We start from the raw sequence: 14,252 nt of genomic DNA, 5'->3' as shown, positions 1-14,252 counted from the left end.
TCAACAAAGGATACTAACAGCTTGACACAAGAGCAAAAGAAAGTTGATAATGCTGTAGTGCCATCAAACTACAAAAAGGTAGGAGACAAGGATACTTTTCCCCCCAACTGCAAGAGCTGGGCGAAGGGCCAAGGCCCAAGGCCCACAGTGCAGGACAGCATCAAGCTGGAAAAGCACTGCAGAGTAGTGATTTGGTGCCAACAAGTTTGGGTTTTAAAAAAATGAGACAGAAGTAGTATTTGGGGAAGAAAAGTAAGGAAAAAGGGAAGGGAATAGAAAGCAGGAGGGAGAGGTGGGGGGGGGGACCGGAGGGAGAGGGGGTCAGAGGGTGGGAGAGGCCAGAACAATGTGTTCAAACTTAACTTCAGAAAGCCCCAGAACCAGTGTGCTATTTTTATTTCCTACACCAGTGGTCTTTATGACCTTGTCAGAGCAAGGCTGGACTTAGCACCAATTGGTCCTGAATTATAAACAGCTTTGTTACCCATTAGGAATTTGGTTGAGCTTGCTCTAACACATTTCACTTAGCCAGCTCACAACAAAGAAAAGATTCTCTTCTCATCAGTCTAGCAGATTCCAACTCAGGTGATAGAAGTGAAATAACAGTGGGCTTACCCACTACACACCCATTTAAAATAGCCCCATTGTATAGATAACTGGAAAATGAGAAGGGAAATTATTATTCCATTATCACTGAAGCAATCTCCTCCCCTCTCTTGCCACAAAGTTACACCAGGCACCGTTGCCTTTAGCACTTTCAGCAAGCAGGAAATTATAGCTAGTCTCTGAACAATGCTGCTATTGAAACTAAAGCTGCTTTTATATTGCGCTAGTGCCGCTAGCTCCCAATTCACAGGTTTTGCGCAGCAATAATAAAGTAAACTTGCCGCATTTGTTGAGGCAAACTGTAGGAAAGATCCATTTTTAACTGAGTTTTCAAGGCCGCTAGCATTTTTTGTGTGACTGCTGGCTGCACGAGACCTATTAAAATTGGGACCAAACAATACTGAGTACCATATGAAGGTATCTTAAAATTACACCACCAGCCATGCTGGGGATGGTGTGAATTTGGCATTCAAAAATATTCATAATACATTAAAATTTACATTGGGAGATCATACTACAGTTGATGCTACTTAATTAGGATAATGGGAGCTCTCTTTTAATATGAATTAATAGATACACCTTAAAGTGAATTACAGTGGAAACAATTGAGTTATTTTGACAAGGTTACAAATAGCCAAAGTGAAACTTGCATAATTAGTAAATAATGACAGTGGAATAAAAAAAATGCAGAACTGTGGCTGTTACCATAGCTTTCTCACAACTCAATATTCTACAATATTATATACTCTTAAAAAGATCCCCCGCCCTCCCACAAAGGGCTCTTTTCAATAAGTTTGTGTGGCACGGAACAAAAAGATACCACTGATACTATGGTGGTCCTGATAGCATACAGTATCAAATGACAGGTACAATTATAATAGTGAGCTATTTGATTGCATTAAACAGGGAAAAAAATAAGTGACTTCTTTTTAAAGATGTATCAGAATTTGGTCAATGTATCAAATTAAAGATACACCAGTTACACAAACACCCATGCCTTGTGGGGGGTGGGGTTAACTCAATGGTGCGCTTTTAATTCTGGTTACTGAGGAAAATTGGCAAAGGCCTTAAAGTGGGTCATTTACCCCACTTCAATTAGACAGTTGCTACATTATGTTTTTATTTTTTAAAAAAGCATCACAAAACTCTGGGTTAGTCATTCTAAAGGCTCTGTAAGCAAAAGTAGTACTGACCCATACAGATGAGGAAGGTCCCACGTTTAGTCCCCGGTCCGTGCTGAGTTTGCTGATCACTGCTCAGTTGGCAGTAGTGCAGCCAAATAAAACCAGCCAGACGTAGTTCCTACTCCCTCTCCCTATCCAGCAACTGCTGCTGGAAAGTGTGGACAGTGGTTGAGGAAAATGAGGTAAGCTGATTTTCTATAAATTCATGTTAACATAAAATTGATTAATAAAGATCGTTTTTGAGTTCATGAAGTTAGATGCAGATTCGCCTTGCTCACCTACTTTGAACAAGAGATAGTGTACGGTGTAGAAAGAAATGAATAGTATAATTGTTAGTTAGAGCTTCCCCATAGCCCTATCAATTTCTGCCTTGCATTTTCTAAAGGTGGACCAGATCTCTGACTTTCATTCCCATTATTTAACATTAGCTGAAAATATCATTACGAAAAATGGTAAAGGTTTGACTTTAAAGGTTCAAACCATTACCTATAACCGAAGCTGGCTAGGGTAGTGAAATTATAGCTTGCTAAGACCTGAATCATGGATGAGGTGGGAAGTAGGCTGAAGAAAGAGAATTTGAGATTGCAGAAGGGGTGCTTGCAGCTGTTGGTACTCTGTTCAAACAAAATCTTCAAACTGACAATTCTATGCACAATTTTAACCAAATACAATTAATTTATGCCAGCAGTTTAATCTAATTTAAAATACAACACTGTCAAGTTATTACCTCTTATCCCACAGTGCAACACAGACTAATTTTATAATAGTCTTTTAGGGGTTAAAGCCATCTCTTGTGGAAAGTGTTATTTAAAAAAGCCCTGGGGCTCATTTTTAATGAGCTGTAACTATTAAGTAATGCATAAAGGATACTAAAATTTATGGTGCATACAGCTATTATATAATGGAAAAAATCATTAAAATCTATTTTTCTTAATGTTCATGATGATCTGATCAGTAACTATGGAACTACTTTTGGAAATGTCAAAAAAAAACTTTGTCCCATTTTGTCTGGAGTTATCTTAGAACTCCTTTCTGCATTTGGCCATTGCAAAGAACACTACATAAATGCACACCCAGCCTACAGAATTTTCAATCACAGTGGTCATCCACTAATAAGGTGTTCCTACTATCGTCAAACTCCCCTGTTGGGTGTGCTGGCCCTCCTTGGAATACAGTCCAGCTCAATACAAATATATTCAGATACCCAAAGTTGACAGCATTTACTGGCTGCTCTGGATCACAATTTTTTCACAATTTTGGGATCACCTCCCAATCTTGTTGAACTGTGAGTAACTTTCATCCTAGTAAATTCAATATTTGCAGGATTAATGGCATCACTTTAAAATGGCTGCCTTTCCATAATTATGTGCTTGTATTTTTTGTATAAATATATAACACACTGTTTTTGTTGTTTGTTGTAGATCTTACCTGCAAAAACTTTTACAAATAAAAAAAACTTCAAAATAAAATGCATGGCAGGCAAGTTTTTTTGTTTTGATCGAAGGTCATTTAGTCACGAGATAAAACCCACAAATTCAAAAACATAGAGTCGGCGCTAATAATCTGAGGAACATTAGGTAGTCACAAGGCATACCAAGATGGTGTATTAACATGGCATCACAGAGTGGCAGAAAACAGATTCTTTCCCAAACAATTCCTGACACAACAAATTACCAGTATCAACTAAGCATGCAAAAGGACGCCAGGCAGAACATTTTAAAAACTCATTACACAAAAACTGGCAAGTAAAATTAAGGAAAACCCAAAAATATTTTATGAATACATAAAGAGCAAGAGGATAACTAAGGAAAGAGTAGGGCCTATTAGGGACCAAAAAGGTAACCTATGTACGGAGGCAGAAGATGTGGGCATGATTCTTAACTAATACTTTGCTTCTGTCTGCACAAAAGAGAGGGATGATGCAGAGATTGTTGTTAAGGAGGAGGAGGTGGAGGAGGAGTGTGAAATATTTGACGGGATAAACATAGTGAGAGAGGAAGTATCAAAGGGTTTAGCATCTTTGAAAGTAGGTAAATCGCCAGGCCCAGATGAAATGTATCCCAGGCTGTTAAGAGAAGCAAGGGAAGAAATAGCAGAGGCTTCAACCATCATTTTCCAATCCACCCTGGCTGCAGGCATGGTGCCGGAGTACTGCTATCGTTGTGCCATTGTTTAAAAAGGGAGAAAAAGATAGACCAAATAATTATAGGCCAGTCAATCTAACCTCGGTGGTGGGCAAATTATTGGAATCAATTGAGGGACAGCATAAATAGTCATTAGAAAGGCATGGATTTGTTAAGGGAAGGTCGTGTCTGGCTAACAATTGAATTTTTTGATGAGGTAACAAGGAGGGTTGACAAGGGTAACGCGTTTGATGTAGTGTACATGGGTTTTGACAAGGTCCCAAATGGCAGACTGGTCAAAAAGTAAAAACCCATGGGATCCAAGGGAAAGTGGCAAGTTGGATCCAAAATTGGCTCAGTGGCAGGAAGCAAAGGGTGATGGTTGATGGGTGTTTTTGCGACTGGAAGGTCGTTTCCAGTGGATTCCACAAGGCTCAGTACTGGGCCCCTTGCTTTTTGTGGTATATATTAATGATTTGGACTTGAATGTGGGGGGCTTGATCAAGAAGTTCGCAGATGATATAAAAATTGGCCGTGTGGTTGATAGTGAGGAGGAAAGCTGTAGACTGCAGGAAGATATCAATGGACTGGTCAGGTGGGCAGAAAAGTGGCAAATGGAATTCAATCCAGAGAAGTGTGAGATATAATGCATTTGGGGAGGGCAAAAAGGCAAGGGGGTACACAATAAGTGGGAGGATACTGAGAGGTGTAGAGGAATAAAGGGACCTTGGAGTGCATGTCCACAGATCCCTGAAGGTAGCAGGACAGGTAGATAAGGTGGTTAAAAAGGCATACAGGATACTTTCCTTTATTAGCCGAGGTATAGAACATAACAGCAGGGAGGTTATGCTAGGACTGTATAAAACATTGGTTAGGCCACAGCTTGAGTACTGCATACAGTTCTGGTCACCACGTTACAGGAAAGATGTGATTGCACTGGAGAGGGTACAGAGGAGATTTACGAGGATGTTGCCAGGACTGGAGAATTTTAGCTATGAGGAATGATTAGATAGGCTGAGGTTGTTTTATTTGGAACCAAGGAGGCTGAGGGGAGATTTAATTGAGGTATAAAATTATGACAGGACTAAATAGAGTGGATAGGGAGGACCTATTTCCCTTAGCTGAGGGATCAGTGACCAGGGGGCATAGATTTAAAGTAATTAGTAGAAGGATTAGAGGGGAGCTGAGGAAAAATGTTTTCACCCAGAGGGTGTAGGGGGTCTGGAACTCACTGTCTGAAAGGGTGGTAGAAGCAGAAACCCTCAACTCATTTAAAAAGTACTTGGATGTGCACTTGAAGTGCTGTAACCTACAGGGCTACCGACTAAGTGCTGGAAAGTGGGATTAAGCTGCATAGCTCTTTTTCGGCCGGCACGGACTCAATGGGCCGAATGGCCTCCTTCTGTGTCGTAACTTTCTATGATTCTATTCTATGAAAAATACAAGCACAATAGTTGAGCCAAGCTGCACCACATTTATACACCACCTCCCAGCTGCTGGTTACTGAGCAACATTGGAAAGTCCAATGACCTGGAAATGGTGTGTGGTTTTGAGGGGAGCAGGAAGAAAGAAGCAGCTCTACTATTTACATGCATACAACATTTGTCATAAGGCATATTTAGTGCATTATTTCAGACTAAACACACTACAGGGAAACATTGTACTAAAGCTAATACACGTTAGTGTTGTGCATCATGGTTCTTGTATAATACTCTTGAAATTCAGCAACTTGTATTGCTCCTACCACTAGTGACAAACTTGTAGCCACAGTACTTCAAAATCTACAATTGTACTGCTGGGTATATTTCACAGTTCATATAAACGTACAACAAATATTTCACATTCCACCATTACTCTTGACAGAAATCCTAGTATCACAGCAACACAAACAGGATGCATGTTTCTGGCCCACTCAAGATTACTAGTCACTGGTTTACAACAATAATCTGTATTGCAGATGCTTATATGTACAGCCAGGGGAACTTGAAAATCCAAAGTCAACCCCTTCCAGGAAAGGCCAATGATGAGACTGCAGTGGTTTAAAACGTCTTTACTATAGAGTTGAATGTTTATTAAATATCAAGCCCCATTGATATATGGTTTTTATAGAAAACTGGATAGAATGTAGAGTATGATCCCCAACACACCAGTAAAAATCCTGAAGTCCCATATAATAAAAACATACAAATTATTCAGTCACCTTAAATCAAAAGTCCAATTATTATGAACTGAAATGAACTCTTCACCTCTCATTTTGGTGGCCCTTTAGGAGTCAACCCTATATTTGGGATCAACTTATCCATTCGGCTATTATACAAACATGACTCATCATAGAATGTTTACTTCAAATCCCCAGTATTGACTGCTTTACCAAAAGGAAGAAAAAATAATTTTAACAAAACACATACACAAAGTAACTTATCACAGGACACTGACACATTTGGCATCAATGTTGAAGGACATAAGAACATAAGAAATAGGAGCAGGAGTCGGCCATACGGCCCCTCGAGCCTGCTCCACCACTCAATCAGATTTTGGCTGATCTTCGACCTCAACTCCACTTTCCCACCTGATCCCCAATTCTCTTGATTCCCCTGGTGTCCAAAAATCTATCCACCTCAGCCTTGCATATATTCAATGACTCAGCATCCAAGCCCTCTGGGGTAGAGAATTCCAAAGATTCACAACCCTCTGCATGAAGAAATTCCTCCTCATCTCAGTCTTGAATGGCCAACCCGGTATCCTGCGATTATGCCCCCTAGTTCAAGACTCTCTAGCCAGGGGAAACAATCTCTCAGCATCTACCCTGTCAAGCCCCCTCATATTCTTATAACTCCAGAGAGTATAGGCCCATTCTACTCAACCTCTCTTCATAGGACAACCCTCTCATCCCAGGAATTAACCTAGTGAACCTTTGTTGCACCAACTCTGAGGCAAGTATATCCTTCCTTAGATAAGGAGACCAAAACTGTACGCAGTACTCCAGGTGAGGTCTCACCAATGCCCTGTACAACTGTAGTAAGACTTCCTTACTCTTGTACTCCAACTCCCTTGCAATGAAGGCCAACATGTCATCTATCTGCCTTCCTAATTGCTTGCTGTACCTGCATACTAACTTTGTGTTTCTTGTACGAGCACACCCAAGTCTCTCTGAATACCAACATTTAATAGTTTCTCACCATTTAAAAAATATTCTGTTTTTCTATTCTTCCTACCAAAGTGAATAACCTCACATTTCCCCACATTATATTCCATCTGCCACCTTCTTGCCCACTCACTTAGCCTATCTATATCCATTTGCAGACTCCGTGTCCTCCTCACAGCTTACCTTCCCACCTAGCTTTGTATCGTCAGCAAACTTGGACACATTACACTCATTCCCTTCATCTAAAGCATTAATATCGATTGTAAATAGCTGAGGCTCCCGCAACGATCCTTGCGGCACCCCACAAGTTACCGCCTGCCAACCTGAGAATGATTCGTTTATCCCTACTCTCGGTTTTCTGTCCTTTAATCAATCCTCGATCCATGCTAATATATTACCCCCGACCCCATGAGCCCTTATCTTGTGTAAATCCAAAAAACTACATCCACTGGTTCTCCTATATCTACCCCGCTAGTTACATCCTCAAAAAACTCTAATAGGTTTGTCAAACACTATTTCCCTTTCATAATATGATTCGGCAGAGTCAACATGGTTTTATGATTTTCTAAGTGCCCTGTTACCACTTCCTTAATAATGGATTCCAGCATTTTCCCAACAACCGATGTCAGGCTAACTGGCCTGTAGTTCCCTGTTTTCTCTCTCCCTCCCTTCTTGAATAGCGGGGTAACATCTGCTATCTTCCAATCCACTGGGATTGTTCCAGAATTGAGAGAATTTTGGAAGATGATAACCAATGCATCCACCTCTTTTCGAACCCTTGGATACAGGCCATCAGGTCCAGGGGATTTGTCGGCTTTTAGTCCCATTAGTTTGTCCAGTGCTTTTTCTCTAGTGATATTAATTGTTTTAAGTTCCTCACTCTCACATACCCCTTGATTCCACATTATTTTTGGTATGCTTTTTGTGTCTTCTACTATGAAGACAGATATAAAATTTGTTTAACGCATCTGCCATTTCCTGATTCCCCATTATAATTTCTCCTGTCTCAGCTTCTAAGGGACCAACGTTTATTTTTGCTACTGTCTTCCTTTTTACATACTTGTAGAAGCTCTTACAATCTGTTTTTATATTTCTTGCTAGTTTACTTTCATATTCTATTTTCTCCCTTTTTATCTTTTCGTTACACCCATTGACTATATGAAAAAGGAGGGAGAAAGAAAGGGGGAAAATAAGTAATGAACACACATTGACGGACATGGCAATACTGCTGTTGAAAGTTACACACACTATTCCAAATGTGACCTCAGCAGTCATCTGTACAAGATCAGAATAGCTTTTTACATATAGTCTTTCTTTTCTAGGTATATGTCCTAAAGATGCAGCCTATTACAGTGTTTGATTAGCTTTGTTGAACACCACCCAGAAATGTTGTGAATGGATTTTGTACGCGTTTAAATCAATTTTTTGCTTAGTTTTCACAAATTCAGGTGGATTTAGAGGTTCAGATTTGGAGAGAGGCTGCGAGTACCAAATATGCTCTCGTATCATAATTCTCTATATTTTTGTTGGTTTGCATTTGCATATATACAACAAAAACAAGCGAGATAAAGTCTGAAAACAGTGAAAATATTTCTGCACTGTTCCTCTTGCATGTCACTCTGTGCAATCAAAATTCTTTAAATCAAAAATACTACATTTATAACTTACTGTTAATTCAGCCTCCTTAATGTCTTTCTACTTGTGATTTATGTTTTTCTTTCTTTGTTATGTTTGTGCCTCTCCTTCCCTTTGGTAAATGCTTTCATTTACTTCCTCCTCTGCTGTTTCTTTTCTCTCATTCCCCCTCATTGCTGAATGCAATGCATCATAGTGGATAATGGCTCCATGGGTATCAGCAGATCTGTGGTACCTAGCAAACTGCCTATTGCTCATGTGTGAGCCTCAACAATGACTGCTGGAGGCCAATGAACTATATGAAACATCACAGCTGAGTTCAATGCTGCCCTCACCTGACACTCTCACACTCTCCAAATGTGGAAATAAACACCAATTTAGAGTAGGAACTCTGGCCAATTTGTACCCTCCCAAGCCCAAGAACACTGATGCCAACTGTATAACTCCCCAACTGCTGTCCCCTGATTAGCAATTGAACCTGGGACAGTCATGGTCTGTGCAGCTCATTATCAAACCTCACAGCGCATTAACCACTTCACCCAATTCTTTATCCTTTTGCTTTTCCCTCGTCCATAAGAACTTACTGCATGGATCAAAAGGGTCCTTTGGTGGCCATTTAAATAATTCCACTGGAAATCAGGTGATTACAGAAATGCAATATCCAGTTCTGTTTATCCACTTGGAATCCTGCAAAAAATTAGGAATCTCCACAAAAATGGGAAGTAGCCCAAAATCAGCAAAAGAGAAATGGTAAAATTTAAACTCGAATCCACTCTGCTATTTGCTAGGCCCAGCTTCAGGGGCGCAAGATCTGCCCGAGATGCACAGACTAGCTCAATTCTCACTGCCACCAGCAAGAAGATGCATCCCTCCATTAAAGTAAACCTTACTCCTCCTACCACAAACATGAAGATTATGCACGTGGGAGATGTGGTAATGAGTGCCTGTCATTTATAGGCTCCACCTAGAACTGGGAAATATTAAGCAGTGTGAACTCTCTTCCTGAAGATCTATGCACTGGTCCCTCTTAAACCTATGTAGACGGATGGATAAGTTAATGCCAATGACAGCACACACCAACGTTGATCCCGAGCTGTACAGAAACCATGATACAACCCACAAATTACCCCTGGAAGATTTAGCTCGTCTCTGTCCAGCTTTGCTGGTCCCATTCTGAATCCGCCTCACACTTGAAGCATGTTAAATTACTGTACAAGTGCACAACTTGGCTGTCAGAGTAACCTCCTGTTAATGACACGTTGAGAATACAATTCAGTATTATATCAGTGTGAAAACCAGTATAGAACTCTTCTTTTGTTCAAACAAAGTTTTCCAAAATTTTTAATTTTTTTTTTACTATCTGGACCTTTAATTGTTAAATAATTATCAGTTTTCCTGTTTCAAGTTGAAAGTTCAAAATAAAAGAACTCAAAAGAAAGTTGTTATAGCGATGGAATAATCTGTTCTGAAATGGGTAGCTCACAAAAAAAAATTAAACCACTCCTGAGCAATGATTTGTAAGGAGGAAAAATTCCACCTTTGGCTTGTTGGAGGAATAAACAATGACATATGTTGTACAAATAGGTTTATTTTGGCTACTGCACTGTTTAATACCTAGGTGGCAAAAAAACTGTAATGCTCTTGACATCAATTTCATGTAGAAGGCCTCAAAGTTAATCTTTTGATCTGGAAGCACCAGGATCCAACAAATACAATTTTAAGAGCTAGTTTAAAATGTTGTTGCTGCCAAGCCACACCTGGAGGGTCACAGCTTATTGCAAGTCAAGGCACCAGTGATGGTGGTTAAATTAAGCCCTGATTTATGTGCTCCCTTCAAAGATCATTTAGGCATTTCTTCTTCACTACTCCAAAACTGAAAGAAAAAGTATTTCCAGTTTCAGTAAATCCCCATGCATGCAATCCTGATGCAAGGAAATCCCAGCAATCTCTCGGTGTGTGCAGCTTGCCACCCAAGCCTCAATTTGCATATGCTCAATACCATTATTGATACATTAGAAATTAGGAAATTAGAAGCAAAAAGTTACTTCAGGCAGAACTTTGTGACCCAAAGTGTAATAGTCTTGTGGAATAAGTTACCAGGGAAGACCACTTAAATTAATAGCATAAATTGAGAATTATGGTGAGAAGGCAAATTAAGTATTGTGATTTTGGAAAAGGGATGGATTTGTTGGGTCTAATAATTTTTCTGTTCTTAAAAATGATATATTTTCAAATGTTATCTGCAAGGTGGTACAGACTCGAGTGTATTCCAAGCTAGTACCAATTTTGAGACGTTTTACTGGTTTGTTAGCAACATCTCAACCACAAGACATGTCACTGCTCACCCTATATAGATCTTACACAGCTATAATACAGAAAAGAAATAAAACCATTTCCTATAGTTGCCATTTTTGTTGGTAGGTATTATACTGAATAACAGCACACTGCCATTATTATGCCACATGGTTTAACTAGTGATGATATCTAGATTTATTTTATTGAATAGTAGAATATATTCCAAGATGTCATACTTTTTCAAGTGCATGAGAAGTATTAAGCTGTAGCTAGGATTATGCCAGGGATGTGAACTATAATTGAGGATAAACTTGAGATACTGGGACAATTTCCACTGGAGCAGAGAAGGCTAAGAGGAGATTTAATAGAGATTCTTTTAAATTATGAAGGGTTTTGTAAAGTAAGATTATTTCCTTTGATTTGGGAATCAGTGCTAAAGGGTCACCAATTTAAAATCATTACTAAGAGACAAAGGAGAAATGTTTCTGTACATTGGAAGTTATTGGAGCATGGAATACTTTTCCACAGGCAGTAGTTGAGGCAAAAACCATTGCATCTTCTAAGTAGAAAAATGAATAAATATTTGAAGTGGAGGAAGATACAGTGGGGAATTCGTTTTTTGTTTTGTTTTACCAAAGAACCAACAGAGACTAAATGGGCCAAATGGTCATCTTCTGTACTGTGAACTATGTTTTTATATTACAACCAAAATAGAACTAAAATATAGTACAGGTACCTTTTTTCTAATTCATACTAATTGAATGCTTTTGCATAGAAATTATAACTGGCCTATTCCCACTGTAGCACTATGCCATATAAACCAGAATATTCCAGGTTTCATTCCATGTCTCTGCTGAATTTGCTGATCTCAGCCTGTTGGCATGCCTCAGCAGCACTGGAGTGGGGAAGATAAAAATATCAAACGGGAGTCCTGCTCTCGATGGCTATCCTGCCATTTCTGCTGGAAAGTGCAACTGTCGAGTGGAAACAAGATTGAGCTCAGCTGCGATACTACCCACAGTTGAACAGTCGGATGACATTCAATTGTATAAACTCTCACGAATCATGAGTGAAATATCTCCACAGTTCATTCATGAGAACTCACACTCCAATAGTGGTGCAAAGGATTGAGAGGATGATTAAATAACTTTGAAAACATGCAAAAAGAACGTAACTATTTTATGTAGTGCAGTTGCCATCTTAGGTTAACCTTACAATTAACAATATACTTTTCCTCCTTGCTTCCTGGAACTATGATATTTTTTTTACTAGATGATTTTACTGAAAGCTCCTATATAAAATAGCAATTCCTTTGCCTCTGGATTTCTTTTTCAAAAAGCACTTCTGTATAAATGTCTGCATACAGCTTGTGTTTGCAGATGAGACTTAATGAAAAAAGGAAAACTGAGAAAATTATCCTGAAATTATCCAACCCATTTGGCAAAGTAACAACAATCATTACAACATTGAAGATTAAAGTGAAACTATCACTTTTAATCCAAATATAAAACATGAGAAACCAAAGAACTAACTCTCCCATTAAGATTTATAGTATCATGGCAATTCTTAATAACATACATAAAATTGACAGTACTGTACTGGCAGAAGTGCTGCTTTCATTCACAGTGTGCATGTTTGGAGGGCTTTATAAAAGGCTTTGATTAAATGTACCTACGTATGACAACATGGCTTTCATTTCCTCATCACTGCGTACTGTGATTCGATCGCCATCCTCATCTTCATCTTTAAAAACAAAAATGCATTTTAAATATGATTTAGTTTGATAATGCAATTTGTATTAAATAGGAGAATGCTAGGAGTGTGATACAGAGGATAATACAGTTTGGAATGCATTGTAAGACAACAATGTTGCAGAAGTTAGAACAAAGTCAAGGTCATACTCCAGCTTGCATTATAGTTTATATGGATTTTGCAGAGAGTGTTTTCTTTGGTTGTCAACAAAGTTTTTTTCCTTCCAGGCAGATGTCATAGAAGACAGCAGTTGACAGTAAGCTCCCATGAACTTACCATACAATCCAAGGTATTATTGTATATATGGTTTGAAAAATGAGTGTTTTCATTCCACTGCACATTACAACAATAGAATGCCTGATCTGTATAACATAGTTGATGGTTGGTCTGTTTAACATAGTTGATACAAACAGTATTTTTGTAATAGCCAGACTGAAGCATGTAGCAAATTAAACAATTATTCTGCAATTTGATACATATGTTACCATCCACATTCAAATCAATACCTGCAAGTGCTACAAGACTGAAGTTTCAAAGGAGAGATTTTCATGGTAGATTCTCATGATATATAATAGAACACTGAGTTACAACTTTTAACTTGTACCCTGCTTACTAAAACATCATACAGTCAGCACAACAAATGTGACCAAGCACCATCAAGATTAGCTCATTCCAACATACACACATCAACTAATTTTATTCTTAAAGACTATCATACGGCAGATAAATTGAGCACAGCAGCAAGCCAGAGGCTAATAACATCAATGAAAGAATAAAGCAAATTGAAATATTCATCCTGAAAGTATATTACAATTATTTCCAAGAGGGAGGAGCATCTGGCAGCAATTTATATTAGATTTATATGCAATTCAGTGTCATTTTGAAATAAAATGACATAGCATAGAGTCATCCATTGTAGGTTTACACTGTTTTCACAATCAACTACAGTGTTTGCACCGTAGCAGGATATTTCACCCCACAGTTCGAGACACGTTACAGCCCTCCAAGATCTCGGCGCTCCTCCAATTCTGGCCTCTTGCGCATCCCCGATTTTAATCGCTCCACCACTGGCAGCCGTGCCATCAGCTGCCGAGGACCTAAGCACTGGGATTCCTTCCCTAAACCTCTCCGCATTGGGAGGGCGATGGGGGGAATTCTAGCATCTGGGAGTAGTGTATTGGGGTGTGGCAGTGGTGTGATGGGGATAGCAGGGGAAAGGAATGGATGCTTGGTATGAGGTGAGGCCAGAGTAGCAAAACCCAGCAGGAGGGAGCTGCTGAATAAAGAATTTAGAATAGGAAAGCCCCATTAGCAATCCCCTAACTGCCCCGCAGAACTGAAAGCTGCATCCTGCTGTGGGGAGAACAGTTTTTAAGTTATTTAAGTACTTTAAAAATATTAATATTAACATTTTCAAAGAGCCTGAAATATTCCGCAGTGGGAGCTGGCTTTTATTACCACAGGGCAGAAATGATGACTTGCTAAAGCACCCCAGCACCACCTGCCTTGGAG

At 39.2% G+C, this 14,252-nt stretch overlaps 1 protein-coding gene across 7 annotated transcripts in view; it reads right to left on the bottom strand.

The window, feature by feature from the left end:
• map2k5 (mitogen-activated protein kinase kinase 5) overlaps positions 1 to 14,252 on the bottom strand; it is a 241,979-nt gene that overhangs the window by 211,667 nt on the left and 16,060 nt on the right. For 6 of the 7 annotated variants that reach the window (XM_067971342.1, XM_067971343.1, XM_067971344.1 and 3 more), the window contains exon 3: positions 12,664 to 12,731. In XM_067971342.1, the coding sequence (XP_067827443.1) occupies positions 12,664 to 12,731 (68 nt within the window). Of the gene's footprint in view, positions 1 to 12,663; positions 12,732 to 14,252 lie in introns of those variants that run through there. The other variant, XM_067971348.1, reaches the window with a different exon arrangement.

This window comes from Heptranchias perlo, chromosome 34, assembly GCF_035084215.1.
Source record: "Heptranchias perlo isolate sHepPer1 chromosome 34, sHepPer1.hap1, whole genome shotgun sequence".
NCBI lineage: Eukaryota > Metazoa > Chordata > Chondrichthyes > Hexanchiformes > Hexanchidae > Heptranchias > Heptranchias perlo.
This window is presented reverse-complemented; position numbering and strand designations above follow the sequence as displayed.